The sequence below is a fragment of the Nerophis lumbriciformis genome, linkage group LG04 (genome assembly GCF_033978685.3).
Source record: "Nerophis lumbriciformis linkage group LG04, RoL_Nlum_v2.1, whole genome shotgun sequence".
NCBI classification, from domain to species: Eukaryota; Metazoa; Chordata; class Actinopteri; order Syngnathiformes; family Syngnathidae; genus Nerophis; species Nerophis lumbriciformis.
The window spans coordinates 23,570,235-23,596,246 of record NC_084551.2 but is presented as its reverse complement, the minus strand read 5'-3'; the positions used below and the strand labels follow the sequence as shown (position 1 = coordinate 23,596,246).

Genomic DNA, 26,012 nt, shown 5'->3' with positions numbered 1-26,012 from the left:
TTTAATCGAGGATCCTTGAACACATCAAAGTTATGGGCAATGAAACGTACTGTAAAAGTGAAGTTATACATAACTTTCTCCTATGCTGCCACAAATAGATTTTTTATATTTTACCTTTCTTGTATCACATCATCCTTGTTCGAAAATGTTGGTGCTAAGTGTCACTGATTACAGGTGGACTTTGATGACGCTATAACATCTGTGTTGAACAATAAATAACAGCATTTCCCACCCCTCATAATACTGTAGTGTAACTATGTCTTCTTGAATCATTGTACTTAATTCTAATGATCACTACTTTCACATTCCAAACCCATTTTATAAATATATTTCTTTATTACCCATATGTTGCACAGTGAAAGAACAATAATTTGACAGCTCGCCATACTCATACTTGCCAACCTTGAGACCTCCGATTTCGGGAGGTAGGGGGTGGGACGTGGGGGTGGGGGCGTGGTTGGGGGCGTGGTTAAGAGGGGAGGAGTATATTTACAGCTAGAATTCACCAAGTCAAGTATTTCATATATATATATATATATATATATATATATATATATATATATATATATATAAGAAATACTTGACTTTCAGTGAATTCTAGCTATAAATATATATTTATTTTATTATATATATATATATATAAATAAAAGAAATACTTGAATTTCAGTGTTAATTTATTTACACATATACACACACATAACACTCATCTACTCATTGTTGAGTTAAGGGTTGAATTGTCCATCCTTGTTCTAGTCTCTGTCACTATTTGTCTAACCATGCTGAACACCCTCTCTGATGATGCATTGCTGTGTGGCACGCACAAAAGTGCTTTCATCAAATGCACTAGATGGCAGTATTGTCCTGTTTAAGAGTGTCACAACATCGCTGTTTACGGCAGACAAACTGCTTTACGGTAGACGAAAACGTGACTGCTGTTGTTGTGTGTTGTTACCGCGCTGGGAGGACGTTAATGAAACTGCCTAACAATAAACCCACATAAGAAACCAAGAACTCGCCCTCGATCATTCTACAGTTATAATGATTGGGCAGGCACGTTGTTTATATTGTGGGAAAGCGGACTCAGGTCCGCATGGAGCTGGAGGGGGCGTGGCCTCCAGCTCCGCCTGAATTTCGGGAGATTTTCGGGAGAAAATTTGTCCCGGGAGGTTTTCGGGAGAGGCGCTGAATTTCGGGAGTCTCCCGTAAAATCCGGGAGGGTTGGCAAGTATGCAGCTCGCCGATTTTATAGGTAAACCCTTTATGTTTGGACCCGGTCTATATTTATCTGTTATGTTTGTGTACAAATAAATAACACTATTAGTCAATGCTGCCTGATGGTTTTGGGTTGATTGAATGATTTTTTTTATTGCCTTGTCTGGCAGTAATGCACGCTTGACATCATTATGCAGCCTCCAAGAGTGTTTCCTGTATTGCTAACAAGCGCCATGCATGCTAAATAAAGCAATTTCCTCTTACATTAAGTCCATCAATGGAGACATGCAGCATTACAAACCTGACTTATTAAGACATAATGCTTGTGTTTTAGTGTGTTTTGCATCTAAAATAGGTTTTGACTGCAAATCTATATTAGGTATATTGGGTTATATATTGTATATATTATATAAAAATATAAAATAATAATATAATATATCAGTATATATTATACACTGTATATAAAATATTTAAATATTACATATATGTTATATTTTAAAATGCTAATATGGTTAATTTTTAGTCTACTTAATACCTGCATTATCCTTTCCACCCTTACCCTTTCCATCCTTTGAAACTGAGCTACTGTTGTGGATCAATAAAGTTTGTCTAAGTCTAAGTTTTGCTTTTGTAATTTAGCTGTATGATCCAAGACAATAGAACACTGTTTCATGTTGACCTTCTCATTCACTGACAGGGCACAGCCAGCGAGGCGACCCTCATGTCTTTGCTCGCTGCCCGCTGTAAAGCCATCCGTCGAGTCCAGTCCATTAACCCGGAAAAGTCGGAGTCGGACATTCTCTCCCAACTGGTGGCATACACATCAGAGCAAGTAAGCACTGCGAGGAGCACACACTTTTGTTTAAAATTGTGTATGTTAATGCAGAAGTGTAGTCACATATGCTGTATATCACCCAGTACAGGATATCAATAAATGCTGCCTTCACAAAAATGCATTTGAAAATAAAGGACATTTTCCCAAAAAATAGGCTACATTTTCACAAAGACAGGGGCAAAATATTTGAGAATCAAGTGTACCTCTTTCTTCAATGACTATTGAGTTATGACATTGATATATTTAATATCATTCAAAGGACAGTTAACGTTTTTTTTCATAACCTGTCCTGACCAGCGGCAAATAAGAATGTTGATCTATATGTCCGTATCAGGTTTATTTTACAAAGAAGAGGTGTGGGATACTTCTCCTGTTGCATCATTTGTGTTTGACTTTATTAGATGTTTGGAAATATTTGGTGTTTTGTGTAAACCGAACTGGATTAGGAGGGATAGGAAGATGAAAAAAGAAAACGGGGGGTTCGGAACAAGACAGGGACAGACATCAACACATACGCCAAGTTAACTTTCAGTTTCGATCCCCGCCAAGGCAACGCACCAAGATGGACAAAATTATACGAAGAGAGCGACCATTTACCTCTAAAAATAGTAAAAACTATTTTTGATTGTAATGAGCAAACAATCGGCCAATGGAACGAGTCAAAATTGTTACGATAAGATTTATTGAAATGACACATTATATTTAAGCTTTAAAAACTTAAAAGTGATCTGGAAATTAGCAATTAAAACATGTTATTGTTTATACTTATTGTTGCTAGTATTGTGAAATTGTGTGTCTTATAATAAACTTATGATGCTAAAAGAAGTATTTTTTCCCTCAGAAGAGCAAGTTTGTTAAAAAAAATGATATCCAAGGGATTGTGACTTGTATTAAATTTGATTGGATATTTAGACTAGAAATACAAAATATATACTGTACGTGGTGACATTGTGAATTTTTCTAGTCATTTCTTAAAAGGCCCCAGACTTAAAACGGCTCGGTCCTCTCTCCAGCACTGGTATTTTTGTACTTACTTTCAGCTTTCATTTTAGGGCAGGTTTTTGTGGTAACCACGGCAACTGACGGAGAAAGGCCAACAGTTGGACAGTAGCTGGCTGTGATCAGGTTAAATGGCACCAGGTCGCAGTGATTGGGTTAGGCCCTCACCTGAGGGCCCAGCAGACCTTTACAAGGCAACCCGATCTCTGCTGCGAAAACACTAACCCAAGTTTTTAACCACTTTTTGTCTTCGTTTTTAACGTCTGATTGTCGTGCTTTTAAAACCTCTCACACACGTCTCCTCCCGTGCAGTCTCATTCGTCAGTGGAGCGTGCCGGTCTGATTGGAAGTGTGATGATGAGGAAAGTCCCGACAGACAGCACTTACGCCGTCACAGGTGAAACGCTGAGGAAGATGGTGGAGAAGGACAAAGCAGCGGGACTCATTCCTTTCTATGTAAGGAAGATAAGAATGCACACTCACACAAACACCACTAATATCATACTTATGGTCACCACTCACTGACACCTGCCTACCATGTACACCCCCAGGCATCTTACCATGTATTAGATTGGTATTTGCAAAGGGTGCGAAAACTAAACATCATTAGTGTCTTCATTACTCTTACTTGTTTAGTTGTCTTACATTTATAATTGGGAATAATTATGTTATTATCCTATCTAAACTATTCAGCTCCAGCATGTGAAATTATGAATGCTTTTCTTTTAGTTCTGTGCAACACTTGGCACGACTCCATCGTGTGCTTTCGACCACATCACTGAGCTGGGGCCCATATGTAAGTTCCTTTTTGTTAATTAGCCTCATGCAACACATTTTCTACGTCTGCACAAGCTATTCATTATTAAATATGTATCTGCCTCCACAAAGATAGTGATGCTCAGCATTTGTGTTTGGGAGGTATTCCTCTAATTTAATTGTTGTATATATTTATATAGCACTTTTAAACGATCATCATCGTTTAAAGCTGCAGTTTTTGCACCAGATCAAATTGGATTGTGCAGGCGTAGCAATATCCTGTGATATTATACTTGTGGTACTATATTATGATTTGCAGATGATCAATAACCTTGTTATTTTTGACTGATGCAGGTAATAAGGAAAACATGTGGATGCATATTGACGCTGCGTATGCTGGCAGTGCATTTATCTGTCCTGAATTCCGTCCCCTGTTGAATGGAGTTGAGGTATGTGAGGAAATAATATTATTAATAATAATGTAAATGACAATAATATATATATATATATATATATATATATATATATATATATATATATATATATATATATATATACATATATATATATACATATATATATATATATATATATATATATATATATATATGTGAATGTCAGTGTGAATGTTGTCTGTCTATCTGTGAGGTGGCGACTTGTCCAGGGTGTACCCCGCCTTCCGCCCGATTGTAGCTGACATAGGCTCCAGCGCCCCCCGCGACCCCGAAGGGAATAAGCGGTAGAAAATGGATGGATGGATATATATATATATATATACACATACCTGCCAACTTTTGAAATCAGAAAAACCTAGTAGCCAGGGTCCAAGGGCCGCAGGCCCCGGTAGGTCCAGGACAAAGTCCTGGTGGAGGGTTCAGGGCTTCGCCCCCCGACGCAAAATGATTATTAGCATTCAGACAGGTTAAAATGTTGCTAAAACCATCACTTTTCTATCAGTCACAGTGACTTTTCAAAACAAAAATATTACAGCAAAAATCATATGGGTTGATTGGCATGTTTATTCTGTAAGCTAACTTCAATAGTTTGAAATTATTTTGACAGTTAATGCCAGTTATCCTGTCAACCTTTCACAAGACTTCAATTTGTTAATTGAAAGTATAAACAGTATAAACACTTTTTACAGTAAACAAATGGTAAAACAGTACTAAACAATTCCATTAAAAAAAAAATTGGTGTCATTATTAACTTTCTGTCCAAGCTTGTAATCTACTGCCTTGTTCAATTGTAAAAAATATTCTGTGCCTAAAATTCACATTTCTATCACAATTATCATACTGTAAACATGGTAAGCTAACTTCATTAAAATTAATAGTCCTGTCAATAGCATGGAATTACAATTCAAATGTAGTTTTTTTGTAAGCCTTTCAAAAGAATTCAAAATAGGAAAAATTAATGAAAATTAATTTAAGCCATCAGACACTTGAAAAGTGGCACATCACATCTCTAATGTAATCATTTGAACTTTTCAACAGAAATAGCACTGCAAAAATATTAAGGACATACTTCTGTATTTTGGTAGTTATGCTGTCAACATTTAACAAGATTTCTTCAACTTGGACTTGAAAGCATAAATAGTATAAACACTTTTAACAGTATGTCGTGCTGTGAAATACAGCCGACAGGATTGCGCACCAAACACGAAGCAAGGCCAAAGCGCATGCACGTGCAGGAAAACAAAGGACTTCTTTCATTTAAGGTTTGTGATAAACCATCAAACTCATTTGTTAAAAGGACTCTATAGTAATATAAAGCGAATTTTTCTGGACATTATCATGCAAGAAAAGTTTGTTTTTGGGACCGCGATCACCGCGTAATGATTTTTAAAGGTTGCATTACAAACATTTAACTGTCCCATGTGATCAGCCAGTGCGATTGGAAATCCATGCTCAATTATTGCCTCCGTAAATAAAACTTCGGCATTTATCACATCCAAAGAATCTGTTTGGGCGACGAAAAACGTTGAAAGTTTTCCACTTGTATCGCTAGCAACGGCATTAGACTTGTGTTTTTTTGTCCCAATGTGGTCTTTTACATCGCTAATTCCTCCGTGTCCGATCGAAAAATCTTGTCTGCACAAGGTGCAATTCGCGTAGTTTTCACCCTTTTTTTTTTTTTAATTAATGAAAAACCGTATTTTTTATCACTGCAACCGTAACCCGGAATAGGTTGATGAAAACCGTACGAATTACGGGAAAACCGGAGTAGTTGGCAGGTATGTATATATATATATATATATATATATATATATATATATATATATATATATATATATATATATATATATTGAGCCCAAGGACTGGCTTGCTAGGATACAGTAACCATGGGCAATGATGGGAGAGGCTCAATCAAGTGCAATAGTGTGAGACATGGGCAGAAGTGGGGATTCTTTCAAAATAAGATACCAGGAAGACAAAACAAATCAAATGGATTTAATTTTATAATTAATTTCTGGTAACTGACCTGGGCTTAGGGACACAGCCACACTCTGACCTCTTGCGCAAGCCAATACTTGGTGAAAAAAGTTTGAGAACCACTAAAATAAATACAATAGCTATGTGGGAAAGTTTGCTTTTACCACGATAATAATGCCCAGTTTTGATTGACATTGATGGGGAAGTATAATTGCAATTTATATAACAGCCTCCTGCGATAACGATATACTGTATATCACAATATATTCTTGGGTATATAAATGATAAAATAAACATTTCAAAACATGTTACAAAGGCTACTAATTTTGCTGCTTATTAATGTGGTAAATATTGCATAATTTTTGGTTCCATTACTTTCTCAAAACTAGTATTAATGTACTTGCTAATTTCCTGTTAATAGTTGGTTATTTTCTGGTTTTATCTACACTCCTGTTTTTATTTTGTTGTTTGGATAGTTTATCACAGTTTTGGCCGATACTACAAATTCAAGTATCGATCCAATACCAAGTAATTACAGGCACAGTAATGGTCATACTAACGCTGGTACTTCAAATTTTCTAGATCATTGAATATTACATTTTTGATCACAATTATAATCAGACAAAAACACAGGAGGGTGGTGTAACAATAGCAATCTAAAATTTAAATAATTCCTTCTATTGCCCCTTAGGATGATGTTTGATAAGAAATTATCTAGTTCGAGCCTATTATCGAATCCTCTTATCGAACCGATTCCTTATAGATTCTCTTATCGAGTCCAGATAGGTTGTTGTATATGGAAAAAAACACACAATATTTGGTTTGACAAAAGCTCACTTTTATTATATAAGAAAAAAATAAAATCTAATAAATAAATAAATATTGACTGTTACCCCCCTAAAAAAATAAAATAAAATAAATTAATATTGACTGTTGTTACCCAAAGTATATTAAGTGGGATTTTTCAGAAAAACAAATATATACAGTAACACAAAAACAACCTGTCTCTGTGATCACTATAGGTGTATAAATAATAATATAGTTTTAAATAAAATCAGTCCCTTGGGCACAAAACTGAAAATAATACAGCTCTCCAAAAAGTGCACTTCTGCTGCTATTTGACATACAGGTTTTTTATGATGCTTTGACATTTTTGCACTTTATTTCTTTATTGAAAGAAAATTCTATGAAGAGAAAAGTTGTTTGCAAATGTGGTTACAATGCTAAAAAATTTAAAGTTAAAGCTAAAAAAAGAAATACACTTTATTGAATTAACCATATTTCTTTATAGGGGGAAAGATGTGATGTTATGAGCTAGGGAATATAACAACTACACTACCTAGCATGCAATGGGAGTGACGAGCATGCGCGGTAGCCCCGAAAAGTGTTGTTGCATGTCGCTACCTGGCAGCTAAGAATGAGGTTATGAGCACGCTGTGAAAGTAAACGTCAAGAACTCAGCCAACACGCCTCGTCTGCATTATTTATAATTAGACTGACAACGCATATACAGTGTGATTTTGTTTTGTTTACAAGGAAATTAAAACAAAAGTTAAAAAATATGTATGTGCTGCGGTTGCTTTAAGAACGTTGCGACAGCTGCCGTAAAGGAGGTGCTTTGCTAGCCTGGTTGTTATGTTTCCGGTTGGTCGTAAAAGTGTTCGTCATGTGTTTGTACCCTGCTCAAATCTCTCAGTAAAGTTATTCATTGGATTATACCTTTTGTTTTGAACTTTATTACACCTTGGAGCGCTTTTTCCGGTCCATTGTTTTTCCTGCTTTCCCTATCTGCGCCTAATGACTGAGCTACGTGACGTCATTTTTGTGATGTCACACGGAGCATTTCTGGTCGGGACGGGATTCGTTCCCAGGGATTTGAATAAAGAACCAACTCTTTTTCTTTACTATAGTGGTCTCGATAACGGGTACCGGTTCTTAAAAAGGGATTCGAGTCCGAGGACTCGGTTCTTTTCTTATCGAACAACCGGGAAAATCGGTTTCGAGTATCATCCCTAATTGGCTCTGACTTAAATCATGTTTGCCTTTAAAGCCATCCTGTGTCCAGGGATCGGTTCTTAAAAAGGGATTCGAGTCCGAGGACTCGGTTCTTTTCTTATCGAACAACCGGGAAAATCGGTTTCGAGTATCATCCCTAATTGGCTCTGACTTAAATCATGTTTGCCTTTAAAGCCATCCTGTGTCCAGGGACTTATTTCCTGGGTTTGTAAACAATAACAAAAACTACAAAATATTTATTGATAGTTAAAAATGTTGATGTAACCATTTTAGTATTAACCATAAAATGATATAATACTTGGTATTGTTACTGTCAATATTTGTATCAATCCGCCCACCTTTGTTTACATTTAAGGGCTCGAGCTTGTGGTTCGCATATCCACCTACAGTATGTACAGTAATGTAGCATGTTTAGCTATTCCTCGTCCTCCAGTGTTAATGGCACTTGTAAGTTTAATTTGCTGCCATGGAGGCGAGGATTACTGACTCGAAAGTGGCTTTGCACTGTGGAGGGTCATTAGCCGCTAGCAAAGACATTACATTGCGCTGTCAAATTTGTAGGACACATCCAGAATGTGTCATAAACATGCATCATCACGATACCATTAAAAGCTGTATGGTCATTTATGTCATTCATATCACCTATGTTGTGCAACCCTACTGCATAGTGCATACATATATTTTTCAAATGTTATGCTGCAAAAATGTGTGGAATAGTTTTTTATGGAAACCCTGAAGTGTTCCTCATTGTGCATATATGTTCATGAATGTGTTGCTACTGATCTGCATGAAATATCACTCATCACATTTATGAAAGGAAACACTTAATTGCATATATCGTGACCGGCTATATCCTGATGCTTTGTTCCTGTTTGAAAACGGCGTGGCGTTAATGTCAAGTAGGAGGCGCGTAAGAGTGAGTAATAGGAATCGGCTGTAACGGCTTCGTGTCTGCTTTTTGAGGCTGCTGCTACCCATCTGTGCACAGATGCAGAGATAAGGCCAGAGTAATTTCCTGAGGCGGCGTTAGACCTTTATATATCAGTCTATATTAGACACACGCGTTCAAACAACAGAGAACATGCCCAAGCTGGACGAATACATGCACTTCATGGCACAAACAAGCTGTATTTAAAGGTACAGGCCATATAAAGAGCCCCTTTGGATGAGAGTGCAGCAGGATAGATGATAGATGGTTGCCAGGGGTGATGCACAAGCCGGCATCAGGTGGTATGACAACATTGTTTCCTGTTATGCCATCTCTTATTGTGATGGGTGCAGGTGGAGAAAAGGATATTACGAAAGATAGGCGACTGGAAGCAGATATGATATATTGCCTTCTTTAGTCTGCACAATGAAGTCTGTTGGTGCAAAGGTTGTCATGTCATACAGTATGTAGCTTAGTTAGAGTGTTGTTGCTTTGGCACTTTTCCCAGTTTGATGATGAATGAAAAACAAATCAGCAGCTAACTTCAATGAGACATTTGAAAGGTCTCAACTCGAGATGTCCGATAATATCGGCAGGCCGATAAATGCTTTAAAATGTAATATCGGAAATGATCGGTATCGTTTTTTTTATTATCGGTATCGTTCTTTTTATTTTTTATTTTTTTATATTTTATTAATCAACATAAAAAACACAAGATTCACTTACAATTAGTGCATCAACCCAAAAAACCTCCCTACCCCATTCCCCCTCACTCATTCACACTCATTCACACAAAAGGGTTCTTTCTTTCTGTTATTAATATTCTGGTTATCAATATATATCAATACAGTCTGCAAGGGATACAGTCCGTAAGCACATATGATTGTGCGTGCTGCTGGTCCACTAATAGTACTAACAGTTAATTTGACTCATTTTCATTAATTACTAGTTTCTATGTAACTGTTTTTATATTGTTTTACTTTCTTTTTTTAATTCAAGAAAATGTAATTTATTTATCTTATTTTATTTTATTAATTTTTTTAAAAAGGACCTTATCTTCACCATACTTGGTTGTCCAAATTAGGCATAATAATGTGTTAATTCCACGACTGTATATATCGGTATCGGTTGATATCGGTATCGGTAATTAAGAGTTGGACAATATCGGAATATCGGATATCGGCAAAAAAGCCATTATCGGACATCCCTAGTCTCAACCATCCCATAATATACAGTACGATTGTTGACCAGTAATCAGAAGTGTCCGAACCCCATCATGAGATCAAATCAAGGTCGATATTTGCCTTTCTTTACTGATCGGCTGATGAGCTGCCGAGTCCAGCCGATCTTTACCGCAGGTGTGTGCCAGTGTTTACATGGCTAAAGATTGTACTTGCGTGAACGATTCCTTCAAAAGGGACGCACGCTCAGGAAGACACAGTTACATTTCTGAATATGTCTAAAAGCCGCTTTTAAGATACTAATCCTCACCACTAAGGTGGAAAATAAATTAAGTTTCTTCCATCTCTGGATGACTAGAGCAAGTGTGTTTTTAACCTTTTTGACCTCGGAGTCCACGTAACACTGAATTGTTTATCTTACTGTACTCATTTTAATGATATTCAATAATTATATCTAACCTACTTACAATTTACAACCATGACAAATAATAGGAAAGCATGTGTTAATCACAAAGATTATTATCAAGGCTTAGGTTCGGCTATTTAGAAAAATAAATACTAATCAAATTGCTGCTGCAAAAGAAGAGACTCATAAAAACTGAAGAAAAATAAATTACGCAGCGCCAAAATAAACACATTCTAACTAAATTAATAATATAAGAAATAATAACATATTTTTCTGAAATTAATTAAAGTGCAAATGAAAATACAGCTTCACCACTTTAGTCATAATTTTTGTGCTTAAGAAACTTCTCTATGACTTTAGCTTCAGACTTCTTCTGTTTGTTTGCACCATAGATGCACTGCCATGAAAAGTAAGGTCTGCTTCGCAAAACTAGCAAGTTATTTGTGTCGTTGACGTGTTTAGGATGAAATGTTTCCATACTTTTGTTTTTTCCCATGTGGTGTTGTTACCTGGGGCCGCGGCCATTTTTCTCTTGCTGTTATTGTTGACTCACGCATTTTTGTTTCTATCCAGAAAAACATAAACGTCACTGACTATTTTCGGCGACAAATATTAATTATTGTCGTCACTGTGGACGAATCGTAGCACCCCTGCTGTTGCGATGTCACGTTTGCAAGAAACGTCAGCACCATGGAACCAATAGTGAGCTTGTAGGCGGCCTAAAGGCAAACAGGCTTCAACGTGAGCGTCCATTTTTCCTCTTGGTGCTAGTGCTTGACTTGTTTCCATTCAAAATAGCGTAGCATTATTTTTGGCCGATAAAAAGTGCAAGGGGCCAAAACAGCCTTTGCAAAAAGTGCAGCCCCCCCTAAATGACGTCCCTGTGTGGCGGTAACACTACTTGGACAAACTGCCTGTAATGCGTTGCTAGGGACGTTTCAGGGGTTTTACGCTGCAAATTGGTTGATGGTGTTATTTTTAAAAATAACGATGCAAACACTTTTAAAATATGACATTTTCATAATTTTGGGGTTATTTAATTACATTTTGCATTGACAAATGTCTTTTTTTTCTGTTACAGTTTGCAGACTCTTTCAACATGAACGCACACAAATGGCTTTTGGTCAACTTTGACTGCTCTACCATGTGGTAAGAAGTTCAAGTGACCACATTCAGTATCCAAACATTACCGCATACTTGCCAACCTTGGGACCTCCGAACACCCTCTCTGATGATGCATTCTGCTTAGTCTCCTTGTTGTGTGCGCAGTTGTGCACTGCACTCTCTAAAAGCCGTAGATGTTATTGTCACATATGCATGTACAGTAGATGGCAGTATTGTCCTGTTTAAGAGTGTCACAACATTGCTGTTTACGGCAGACAAACTGCTTTACGGTAGACGAAAACGTGACAGCTGTTGTTGTGTGTTGTTGCCGCGCTGGGAGGACGTTAATGAAACTGCCTAACAATAAACCCACATAAGAAACCAAAAACTCGCCCTCGATCATTCTACAGTTATAACGTCATTGGGCAGGCACGCTGATTATATTGTGGGAAAGCGGACGTGAAAACAGGCTGTCGACACGTCACTCAGGTCCGCCTGAATTTCGGGAGATTTTCGGGAGAAAATTTGTCCCGGGAGGTTTTCGGGAGAGGCGCTGAATTTCGGGAGTCTCCCGGAGAATCCGGGAGGGTGGGCAAGTATGCATTACCGTATAACAATAAAAAGCAAAGCACCTTCTGTATTTCTACTTGTATTTGTTCTCAAAAGCGACTATCATACAAATTACATAAACTCCTCCTGAGCACACAATAAGGATGAACTCTATCAACACCTCAGTTGTTAACACTATAAAATTAGAACTCAGCCTTTCATGTTTTTCTGCCGGTTCTACACATGAAGGAAATATGGCTCAGCCATCACATGTTCCATAAAATGGAAACACAGCCAAGTACACAAACTTACAGTAATAAATGTAATACCTCTTTGTGACAGCCAAAGTGGCTACTGAAAGAACACACAGAAAAACTGCAAAATTGAATGACGTGTAGTCAAAGTATGAGGCGTTTCAGTGACGTATTACAGTAGTACCTCAACTTACCGGCTTAAATGGTTCTGTGACGATGCTCTCAACTCAAAACCCTTGTATCTCAAATCAACGTCGCTTGTTGAAATTAATGGAAATACATTTATCTGGTGCTTGGCCCACCAAAACAGCACAGTTCTAACATGTGACATGCCTTTTCAAAAGAAAAACAAACGTTGAAAATAATACAACCGAATGTAGTGCGAATAACTACTGTAGTTTTATGAAGTAATGTAATACTAATGTACAACATGTATATTGGAGAGTGGACTTCTACGGTGTCTTCTTCCAGCTCCATCAAACACACCATCAGCAGCTTTTCCAAATTTCATGGATAGATGTCCACCGTTTAGATATTATTTTAACATTATTGGCTGGCGTTGGACTCATTCTGCTTCAGTATGATGCAGACTAGTAGTGATACAAGTAAGGCCAGATATTTTGGGCAGATCTTACAAGGTTCACTGTGACATTTGCTACGCCAACTAATGGCGGGGATGTTTGAGCCTCAGATTTTTGCTTTTAACTCGAAGCATAATTATTAGCCAAAGGAAAGCTCTTATCTCAAAATACTCTAAAGTTGGGGCACTCTTAAGTTAAGGTACTACTGTAATTAAAAACTAATGCAAACAGCTTTTAGCAAAGTTCACCCCGAGAGAACTAATTGTGGAGTTTGTGTGTTGCTAAGTTTTTGGGAGACTCTAAATTGTCCATAAGTGTGAATGTGAGGGTAAATAGTTGTTTGTCTATATGTGTCCTGTGATTGGTTGCTGACCCGTCCTGCGTGTAACTCCGCCTGGCGGCAAAAGTCAGCTGCATCAGGCTTCAGCTAACATGTGACACTAATAAGGATAAAGGTTATAGAATATGGATAAATGGATAGCTATTGAAAAAACTAAACGTTATGATAATACAGTGGGAAATTTAAACAACAGTAAGGAAATGTTCCCCAGTGTTTATTGAAATTTGCGCCACTGCTGAAATAAACCATGCTTTATTAATATATATCTCTATGTCTATTCTGCTTGTCAACTATATTTAACAGGGTGAAGAAGAGACAGGACATGATTGGCGCCTTCAAGGTGGAACCACTTTACCTAAAACATGAGAACCAGGAGTCAGGTAGCATCAGTTTGCCTAAACTACAATATCACATAATAATCAATATTCTTCTAAGTCATAACACAGTCATGTTGACACCCATTGGATTGAGTTCTGATATCATATCTATATACTGTAATATATGTATATATATATATATATATATACACACACAATATATATGTGTATGTATATAAATATATACTGTATAGGCCAAAAGTTTGGACACACCTTCTCATTTACTGCGTTTTCTTTATTTTTATGAATATTTACATTGTAGATTGTCACTGAAGGCATCAAAACTATGAATGAACACATGTGGAGTTATGTACTTAACAAAACAAAGGTGAAAAAACTGAAAACATGTTTTATATTCTAGTTTCTTCAAAATAGCCACCCTTTGCTCTGATTATTTTTTCGCACTCTCTTGATGAGCTTCAAGATGTAGTCACTTGAAATGGTTTTTACTTCACAGGTTTTCTTGAAGCTCATCGAGAGAATGCCAAGAGTGTGCAAAGCAGTAATCAGAGCAAAGGGTGGCTATTTTGAAGAAACTAGAATACAAAACATGTTTTCAGTTATTTCACCTTTTTTGTGTTAAGTACATAACTCCACATGTGTTCATTCATAGTTTTGATGCCTTCAGTGACAATCTACAATGTAAATAGTCATGAAATAAAGAAAACGCATTGAATGAGGAGAAGGTGTGTCCAAACGTTTGGCCTGTACTGTATATATATATATATATATATATATATACATACATACATACATATAAATATATATATATATATATATATATATATATATATACATACATATATATATATATATATATATATACTGGGAACATCTCTGCGCTGCTGACCCGTCTCCGCTCGGGATGGTGTCCTGCTGGCCCCACTATGGACTGGACTCTTACTATTATGTTGGATCCACTATGGACTGGACTCTCACAATATTATGTCAGACCCACTCGACATCCATTGCATTCGGTCTCCCCTAGAGGGGGCGGGGGTTACCCACATATGCGGTCCTCTCCAAGGTTTCTCATAGTCATTCACATCGACGTCCCACTGGGGTGAGTTTTTCCTTGCCCTTATGTGGGCTTTGTACCGAGGATGTCGTTGTGGCTTGTGCAGCCCTTTGAGACACTTGTTATTTAGGGATATATAAATAAACATTGATTGATAAATAAACATTGAAATATATATATATACATATATATATATATATAAATATATATATATATATATATATATAGATATGTGCTCCTGGAGCTTTGTACTGTAATTTGTCTGACAGATGAGCATTCGGACAGAAAGCCGTGAGCCCACCACCCGGCACACTTAGGCACCTTACAAAAGCCTCACTCACTCAATCTGGACCCTCCAATCTAATAAGTGCTTATTAGCAGTGCTAAACACGGGCCTTCATCTTGCAGGGATGAGCTGGTAGCTTGTGGCTTTTGTGATCACTGGACAATATCGTGGGTGTGGGATGACTACACCTGCAACACAACATGTCACCAACTAAAAAAGGCATACATCCATTCATTGTCTACCGCTTGTCAGAAATACTTATTCTTGTATTGTCCTGCTTCCTCAACTCAATACGATTAAAATTGGAGATGCAGATGAACAAACAATTGTAATACAAAATGTGAGTTGTGGATACTAACAGTTTGTTAATGATCTGGCAAAACCAGAGTATTCCCTCTCTTTGGTTTGAAATAAGATATGAAAACAAATGTTACAAAAATGAATACATATCTGCCATTGTAAAAAAAAAAAAAAAGCTCTTGTCAGAAACTCCTTTGAAAGTTATTAAAAAGAACATAAAGCTACACATCAAACAGACACATAATACTTAAGGACAAAATGTGATTGTCAAGTTAAAAAATAACAACAAAATCCACTACCTTGTCAATCAGTGAATGTTATCTGGCAGGAGGTAGGGGGAGGAATGGATGGTTACTGTTCACTTTCAAGGCCTTACATGTTTCACTCTCGTCCGTTACAAAGTTATATTTTAAGCGCTTTGAACTTGCTCACTTGAACTTAATTCAAAGGCCTACTGAAATGCGATTTTCTTATTTAAACGGGGATAGCAGGTCCATTCTATGTGTCATACTTGATAATTTCGCGATATTGCCATATTTTTGCTGAAAGGATTTAGTAGAGAACATCGACGATAAAGTTCGCAACTTTTGGTCGCTGATAAAAAAAGCCTTGCCTCTACCGGAAGTAACAGACGAGTAGCGTGACGTCACAGGTTGTGGAGCTCCTCACATCTGCACATTGTTTACAATCATGGCCACCAGCAGCGAGAGCGATTCGGACCGAGAAAGCGACGATTTCCCCATTAATTTGAGCAACGATGAAAGATTTGTGGATGAGGAAAGTGAGAGTGAAGGACTAGAGGGCAGTGGGAGCGATTCAGATGGGGAAGATGCTGTGAGAGGCGGGTGGGACCTGATATTCAGCTGGGAATGACTAAAACAGTAAATAAACACAAGACATATATATATATACTCTATTAGCCACAACACAACCAGGCTTCTATTTAATATGCTACAAATTAATCCTGCATAACAAACACCTCCCCCCTCCCTTTTAAACTGCCAATACAACTCAAACACCTGCACAACACACTCAATCCCACAGCCCAAAGTACCGTTCACCTCCCCAAAGTTCATACAGCACATATATTTCCCCAAAGTTACGTGCGTGACATGCACATAGCGGCACGCACGTACGGGCAAGCGATCAAATGTTTGGAAGCGTACTCACGCTACCGTGTCGGCGTATCCAACTCAAAGTCCTCCTGGTAAGAGTCTCTGTTGTCCCAGTTCTCCACAGGCCAATGATAAAGATTGACTGTCATCTTTCGGGAATGTAAACAATGAAACACCGGCCGTGTTTGTGTTGCTGAAGTCGGCCGCAATACATTGCTTCCCTCCGACGGCTTTCTTCTTTGCTGTCTCCATTGTTCATTGAATAAATTGCAAAAGATTCACCAACACAGATGTCCAGAATACTGTGGAATTTTGCGATGAAACAGACGACTTAATAGCTGGCCACCATGCTGTCTCAAAATGTCCTCTACAATCCGCGACGTCACGCGCTGACTTTATCATACCGAGACGTTTTCAGCAGGATATGTCACGCGAAATTTAAAATTGCACTTTAGTAAACTAACCAGGTCGTATTGGCATGTGTTGCAATGTTAACATTTCATCATTGATATATAAACTATCAGACTGCGTGGTCGGTAGTAGTGGGTTTCAGTAGGCCTTTAAACTTTTGCAGCAGGTACAATCATTGCACACACTGGCTTCATTTGCTTTCTGTTATGTGTCTCACTTAAAGGGAAACTTCACTTTTTTATAATGTTGCCAATCATTTACAATCCCCATGGAAGATAACACATATGTTTTTCTTTTTTTATGCACTCTAAGTCATAAAATACAGCCAGTGCCAGGTTGCTAACAATGCAGCTAATGATAGTACCCTATTGCGCCAAGAAAACCCTCTAAAAAAACATCTAAAAACCGCCAACAATACTCTATATACATTTCGTGACCTGAATATTAACCAAGTATTAGTGGTATTGTTATTATAAGCGCCAACGCAGACAAACTATTTTTAGTGGCGCCGAAAGCTAACTAGCTTATGCTGCTATATTGATATATTAAGCTGGTGGTCTACTGCTTCGACCTCTAAGTTGGTGAAAGTTAATTCTAAATTATAATTAATGCCTCTCACCTGGATAAAAGAAGGTTATGGCCATAAACCAAGAAGTGGTCAACTATGACATTCAACTTAGACCTGGAGATGGCGAGAAAGACACGAAAAAATGCTCATTTGCGGTACGTTTTTTTTTTTTCCCTTCGTGAGGATTATGATTAATTCTTCATCTATGCGGTACGCTATGAACATCCCATTAGCCGGCATCCTAGTGAGAGCAGACATTGTACAGTAAGTGGCCGTTTTATTATGTTCGTAGCAAGGTTGTACGGTTTACCGGTACTAACAAAGTACCGCAGTATTAATGAATTAAAACAGGTACTATACTGTCCTTAAAAATATACCGGTACTTTTTTTTTTAAATTGCATGCTGCCGTGCGGCGGTGAAGTTGCTGAGTTGAGGCGCATGTTGAATGTGTCAACATGCACACACAGAGCGCATACAAGCAGAAGCTGTGTGGAGAAGAAGAATAGCTAAAAAAACTGCATTTCTACTCGTTAATAAAGAGGGTGTGTGAAACGCAATGTGGAAGTACTGTATTTGGGTTTCAAAACTAACGATAAAGATGACGCTTTAATCACGGAAGCACAGCGCAGTGCTTTAAAACATGCCTCGAGATGTCTCTGCCATGATTAAAAATTGTAGTTGAAGGGAAAGGCGAACATTGCGATGTGTCTGTAAAATTAATGCAGCGCTGTATGCTTAAAACGAGCAAAATATGTAAATATTACATGTTGTTATGAATGTGCCTGTTACTACATTGCATATACACTTACAGCATGTTTATAAAACTTAATGGAGGTTTTTGGAGGTTTTTAAAGGACTGTACAGGCAGAATAGAACGACGACCATTGACTGCAAGCGTTTATTTATGGTTAGAAGAAAAAGTAAAACAAACATTTGCTTGTCTTACATTGTGAATGATAGACAATGTGCACTTCCCCTTTAAAACACTCCCCCTCCAGCCTGTGTTAACTATTACAAGTGACATGATACTTCTTTGGAACACTACTAGCTACTGTATAGCTTTATCCGGGAAAACACATTTATAAATGAAGGTTCCATTCTACTTAAGTTGCACCGTGGGAAGGAGGAGTGGGGTAAAAAGTTAATGAGTCAACTGAAAGGTTGATAGTCGAATCAGACTCCGTCGAATCAGACTCCGTCGAATCAGACTCCTCCGAATCGAATCAACGACTATTCTAAGACACCCTACTATTAATGATACATTCACATTACCTGAGATAAAAAACAACAACATTTTGTCTCCACTTGCTGCCACCTTGTGGTTTGTATTTTCAGTTCACTTCCATTTGTGCAGTTTATCTTTTGTTATTTACTGCATTTCTCCCCCTCCTCTGTTCTTGTGTTCTCCTTGTGGGCGGAGTTGTGGGACACGGCCAGCTGCATCAAATTTGCCCTTGTCCTTTTTAAGCAGCATCTTGTCAGCTGGATGGCACTTGGCGAGTCCACTCCCTGCGTGGCCCTCCATGCCTGGTGACTTCTCTGCAGTTACTAGGGTTAATGCTATCTTGGCCACTCCCAGTGCCATCCGGCTTGGTGTTGTTGTCTCTAGCACGTCTTGCAACTCTACTCGAGTTTAGTACATTTTTTTTGTATCTAGCAGTTTTAATTTTGCCACGGTGCCAATTTGTATTCTCCTTCTTGCACTGTCGCCTTTTGTTACCTCCCGTTTGAGGAGTGTATTTGTAAGTGCATTTGACCAGTAAAGAACTGTTCTACTCTCCATCTTGGATTCCTCTCTACTAGGGTTGTGCAGTATACCGGTAGTAGTATAATACCGCGATACTAATGAATCATATTCAGTACTATACCGCCTCTAAAAAGTACCGGTCCCCTATCCCCAGTCGTCGTCACGTCGTGTCATTGCTGGTTTACAGAAAATGGAGAACGGACGCATTTTGGCTTAAAAACTAACGATAAAGGTGAAGTTATAACACTGAAACGCCCTCAGGAAGAGGTGCTTTAAGACATGGCTAGCTAGCTAGCGGCTAAAGTCCATCCGCAGTCTGCAGTGTTGTAGCTACTTCTAAATCACTAATCTTCGCCTCCATGGTGACAAATAAAGTACGTTTCTCACAAGTATCGTCCCTGCAAGACGAGGAATAGCTAAACATGCTTCACTACACACCGTAGTTCACAGGCGTCACAATGTAAACAAACGCCATTGATAGATCTACACCTTACATCCACTGTAATGATACCAAGTACAAGAGCGTATCTAGTCGATACTACTATGATTACATCGATATTTTTTAGCATCACAAAATCTTTTTTTGTTTTTTTTAAATTAATAGTATGTTTATAAACTCAGGAAATATGTCTCTGATCACATGAGGACTTTAAATATGACCAATGTATGATCCTGTGACTACTTGGTATCGGATTGATACCCAAATTTGTGGTATCATCCAAAACTAATGTAAAGCATCCACACAACATAAGAATAAGTGATTATTACATTTTAACAGAAGTGTAGATAGACCATGTTAAAAGAGAAAGTAAGCAGATATTAACAGTAAATGAACAAGTAGATTAAAAATTAATTTTCTACCACTTGTCCTTAATAATTTTGACAAAATAATAGAATGGAAAATGACACAATATGCTACTGCATACATCAGCAGCTAAATTAGGAGCCTTTGTTTGCTTACTTACTAATAAAAGACAAGTTGTCTTGTATGTTCACTATTTTATTTAAGGACAAACTTGCAATAAGAAACATATGTTTAATGTACCGTAAGATTTTTTGTTGAAATAAAGCCAATAATGCAATTTTTTTGTGGTCCCCTTTATTTAGAAAAGTATCGAAAAATACCGAAAAGTATCGAAATATATTTTGGTACCGGTACCGCTACTAAAATGCACAGCATTGTGACACATATTAGCCCTCCCTGCTATGATATAACCATGATTAAATCACTGTTTGAAAGTCAGACAAGACAAGGTTCAACATATTCATTACATCACGCACCAAATGACTGTCTTTCCGTTACAGGTTTGGTGACGGATTACAGGGTAAGTTATTTTTTAGTTGAAAAAAAACAACATTTCTGTTTATCTGGAAAAAAAAAAACAATACCTTCCTGTCCCTTCGCCCCCTCAAAAAACCACAAACATGTTTTCCCTTTCAGCACTGGCAGATTCCACTGGGCAGACGATTCCGCGCTCTAAAAATGTGGTTTGTCTTTCGTATGTACGGACTCAACGGACTACAAGCTCATATACGTAAGGTATGTCATGTCACACCACTTGCTATGATCCATGAATATTCTTCTCTGAAATTCTTCTTCAGAGATATCTTCTGAAATTTCAATGCAAAGCTTGCCTATTTCAAATTATAATAATCTGTATATATTTCTTCATAAAAATAGATTATAGCTGGTTTATGCTATATGAAAACTATGACATTTTTGTTTTGCGTATTTGCTTCCAACACTGTTTTGTCCTCTCTCAAGAACACACTAAAACCCATCTGGTCAGAGAACATGGTCGTAACTACCATTGAGGACATTGGGGTCATGTCCTCTGTATATTTTTTTTAGAAGAAGATATAACCGATAGCAAAAATACTTTGTGTGACACATTGTGTGCGCTGTACATCAAAATGCGGTAGATCATCCTCTTACAATATACCATCTTTGGTCATGCACCGCTGAACCCGCTACAACGCCAGACAACAATGTAACACAATGAAGTCCACTTTTACTTTAAATATCATCTGATCGGAAATGCGCTGTCAACATAACGTTATCATAAAAATATGCTGACGTCACTAATGTTGGTTTTGCCTGAATGAAATTGATGTGAATCGCTGTCTAATCGTTGGTATAATACCGTCATGTCAGTCAGGCGCCTTATGCGCAGAACACGTGCTGCGCGTACAGCTTCGCTATCTGTGGGGTGGAGCGTGTTGTGTGAAGAAGCACATGTCAAATGTAAACTATACTAAATTTTACCGCAGACATATTCCTGGACCCGTCTTGCTCTGTCACTGATTAGAATATTAAGATACATTTCTCCCGTTACTTCCGGTGACTCTAGTGGCGCGTGTGCAAGTCCATGTCGGAGTTGAAGTAATGTTACCAAATTTGATGTTTTAATGATGTTGGTGTAATCGCCCTGAGAAGGGAGATGTTATGAGTATACAGATACGAGGACACAACTTCGTTCTGCTCCCGTCTGTATTGACTGCCAACAAATCAAACACCAAACATGTACAAGTACACAGTATTGCAACAAACTTAAAATGCACTCCAGTATTATCATACGGATTTTACATTCAAATAATCGAGTAGGTTTTCCTGTTCTTTGCACTAATAGACTTTACTTTAGTGTAACAGTATTTGAAGATGTCTCAACAAGTAAATACAAAGGTTCACCCACTACAGTAAGCCTATATTGTTTTAGTAACAAAAGTCACTTATCATTCCTTAAGATTAAACAAACCACACTGAATTAGTTCCAGAAACTGTAGTAAATACACATTTCATCAGCAATATACACAGATTAATAATTAACTACGCACAGTGCCTTTCTATATATTTAACACTGTTGATGCAGTTAGCATTTGCTTTGTCATCGGCAGTGCAATTAGCTTTAGCATTAGCTTGGTCAGGTATAAAGCCTTGTCGACTGAAAAGACACATTATCATAAAAATATACTCTTTCAAACATGTTTAAACACTATAAAGATACATTCGGGGGTAAAAATATTTACATAAAGACACTTGTACCTGAGAAGGGAGATGTTTGAGTATACAGATACGAGGACACAACTTCATTCTGCTCACGTCTGTATTGACTGCAAGCAGGAAGTCAGGTGTCCTCTAGTATAGCTCCCAGCACGACGCGTCCCCTGCTGGAGCCGTCCAGTACTACAATGGCTCTTATTAATGCTGGCATTACAATAACATTAGCTCATACTTGCCAACCTTGAGACCTCCGATTTCGGGAGGTGGGGGGCGTGGTCGGGGTGGGGCGGGGGCGTGGTTGGGGGCGTGGCTAAGAGGGGAGGAGTATATTTACAGCTAGAATTCACCAAGTCAAATATTTCATATAAATATACAGTATATATATATATATATATATATATATATATATATATATATATATATATATATATATATATATATATAGTAAAATGAATATATATATATATATATATATATATATATATATGATAAAATAAATTATATATATATATATATATATATATATAGCTAGAATTCACTGAAAGTGAAGTATTTTCTGTGTATATATATATATATACTGTATATATATATATATATATATATATATATATATATATATATATATATATATATATATATATATATATATACATATATATATATATATATAGTAAAATAAATATATATATATATATATATATATGATAAAATAAATTATATATATATATATATATATATATATATGAGGGACAGAGACAGCGCACAGTGCATGTGGATCACATGTTACCATGGTGAGAAAACATGGAGAGACTGGAATGTAATAGAGTGATCTTTGTTTGTCTGTTGCCATCTTCTGGTGAATGTTGGCTATAGCGTACTGGGGTTACTTTTTGGTTTCGCCAACGATTTACGTGGTGTTGCGCACCTGACGTCAAGTGTGTGAGTCTGTTCTGAAGTTTACAGTAAAGAGACGTACTTCATCCCCTCGCCTGTTTATTGCCTCCAACTCAATATATTACAACAACATTGCTCCATGCGGACCTGGAGGGGGCGTGGCCTCCAGGTCCGCCTGAATTTCGGGAGATTTTCGGGAGAAAATGTGTCCCGGGAGGTTTTCGGGAGAGGCGCTGAATTTCGGGAGTCTCCCGGAAAATCCGTGAGGGTTGGCAAGTATGCATTAGCTCCATATTCTACAAATAACGGTGCTTTACTGTTGTCATTAACAATAAACATTTTTAAGTTGCGAATATAAAATGACATAGTAATACAACTCAAGAGCTTACTTTGCTACTTACAATCACTGTATTCTACTAGTAACTAAATGTACATCCTGTCACATTGGCATTGCTTGATACGCTTAACTTCAGCTTAATAGTTTAAAAAAGGGGCTCCAGCACCCCCCGCTACCCCGAAGGAAATAAGCGGTAGAAAATGGATGGATGGATGGATCATTCATTGTGTTGCTCAAGGTAATATTTATGTTTATTTATATTTATATTGCAGCCTTTCAAAGCTCCTCTTGGACCACCATTTTTTAGACCTCCGTATTTGTCAAATCCTGGTTACGGCCCTGCCGGAGAATAAGAACGGTAGAAAGAAGGTCAAACGCTTCACGTTCTGTTAAAGAAGAGCTATCGTTTACAATCATTAAGAGAGACAAGAAGACAAACGTTTTTTGTTTTTTTTGCATTCTAACATATAAAAAGCAGCTTGTTCTTGGTGGCTAGCAATGCAGCTAATGGGTGCAATCAGGGGCGCCGAAAAGGGGGGGTAAAGGAGACGGATTCTAGGGGCCCATGATGGAGGGGGCCCAGAGAGGCCCCTAATGATGATGAAATTATAATACAGAAAAAAATAATGACACTGTGTTGGGGGCCCTGTAAAGATTCTTTTCATGGGGCCCAAAATCCCTAGCGGCGCCCCTGGGTGCAATCCATCTAGACTCTAAATCACTTTTAAAATGCATCCAAAAACTGTCAACAATACTTCATTTGTGTTCCGTAACCTGTATAATAACCAAACTGGAGCGACATTGTTATTGTAAGAGCAATAGCAACTTTTCTAGTGTTGTAATAAGTCGGCGTGCTACGGTCTTAGCCGTAAAAGCTAACTACGGCAAGAGATAAGCTAGCTTCTATGTCAACACGAAGTTCATATTTATAGCGTCAAAATCGCTTTCATCCCCCTCTCCCAGCTTCCGTCTGTTCCAACATCTCACCCTCTTCTTCGTGCAGTAGTTCATCCTTCCAAAAAATAAGGTTGCGAATCCTCATTTGTCCAAAAATGTTGTCTGTTACCAAGTCTGTCATGAATAGAACACACACTCATGTTTGATTCCGGAAGTAGGAACACACGTTTGTTGCCAGAAGTCAGACGTGCGCTGCTATGGAAACAGAAATCAATGCACGGAGGAAGTTAGTCCCGGAAATGATTACAAATAATAAAAATACAGTAAATTTTGAACATATTACATATTGTTATGAACGTGTTTTGAGGTTGTTTTAGAGGGCTTTGAAGGCTTGAATGGTGTCTCCCATTACCCGCATCTTTCAAGCGTTTTTTTATTTTTAAAATCTTTAAATAAAAAATAATGTGTTCTTGTATCTCATAATGATTGTGAATGATAGGCAAAATTCCCAAAAAAGTGCAGTTCCCCTTTATGCTTTTCAACAACTGCAAATTTCAACCTTTTCTGTCCAGAACATTTTTTCATTATTGTGTCGTTAGTTGCTCAATTCTGTGAGGCAATACTTGACTGTTAAAAAATCTTAAAGTGAAGCAACATGACTTTTATTTTAGTAATTTACGTAACATTTTTCATGTCGTGTTCCTGATTGTTGACATGCTGTTTACACTTTGGTATTAACAGTCAATGAATAAGAATGTAATTTTATAAGTTGTGCTGCCACAGGCTGTCATGTTCAATCTTCCATTGATCACTTCTTCCTTTCTCTTTCTTGACTGGAATAACATTTCTGTCATTTCAATCACATATTCCTGATCATTATGGGAAATGTCATCCCTCTCCTCACATCCGCCCCTCCTTACATCCTCCTAATAGCATCACGTTCTTGTCAGTGCATTTCCTTTTCGTCTGTTTGCATCGGCACATCCTATCACTCACGTGTCTGCTGACTGGTCTCTAAATTCCTTTTCATGGTAACCTTTTCCTACGGTTCCCCATCCTCCTCCTCCCCACAACAACTGTGTTTACCCAGGATGTTTCATTTCTGCATGCTTGTCTCTCCGCCTCATCTTCCTCATCGCTCCCTCCAGTCTGCTCTGTCAATCAAATAAGCCTGTTTTGAGTTTACGCTCCATTTTTAAAACGAACAGCATTGATCCCTGCAGCCATACATCATTTCATATTACTTCAGATTGTGCTATGCATCCTTGTCTGTTTCTAGAACACATGGACCGTAGAGAAGGAAATCATTTCTCTTTCTGATATGACATGATGACGTTCAGTTAGAACTAGTCGGTTCTAGTTCCACGCTTTTTGTGGCCCCAAACAAGGTTTGTTTGTGGCCCCACTTGGGTCTTTAATAAAATCTGTGAAACACGCTACATGCTAGGGCTGACTTCTATGGGGTGC

General features: G+C 37.7%; 1 protein-coding gene across 1 annotated transcript in view; it reads left to right on the top strand.

Moving 5' to 3' along the window:
- Positions 1–26,012, top strand: part of ddc (dopa decarboxylase) — a 47,883-nt gene that overhangs the window by 16,590 nt on the left and 5,281 nt on the right. The window contains exons 5-12 of the mRNA XM_061950950.1: positions 1,910–2,044; positions 3,359–3,502; positions 3,776–3,842; positions 4,157–4,251; positions 11,847–11,914; positions 13,897–13,973; positions 20,722–20,741; positions 20,858–20,956. Coding sequence (XP_061806934.1) covers positions 1,910–2,044; positions 3,359–3,502; positions 3,776–3,842; positions 4,157–4,251; positions 11,847–11,914; positions 13,897–13,973; positions 20,722–20,741; positions 20,858–20,956 — 705 coding nt within the window. The remainder of the gene's footprint in view (positions 1–1,909; positions 2,045–3,358; positions 3,503–3,775; positions 3,843–4,156; positions 4,252–11,846; positions 11,915–13,896; positions 13,974–20,721; positions 20,742–20,857; positions 20,957–26,012) is intronic.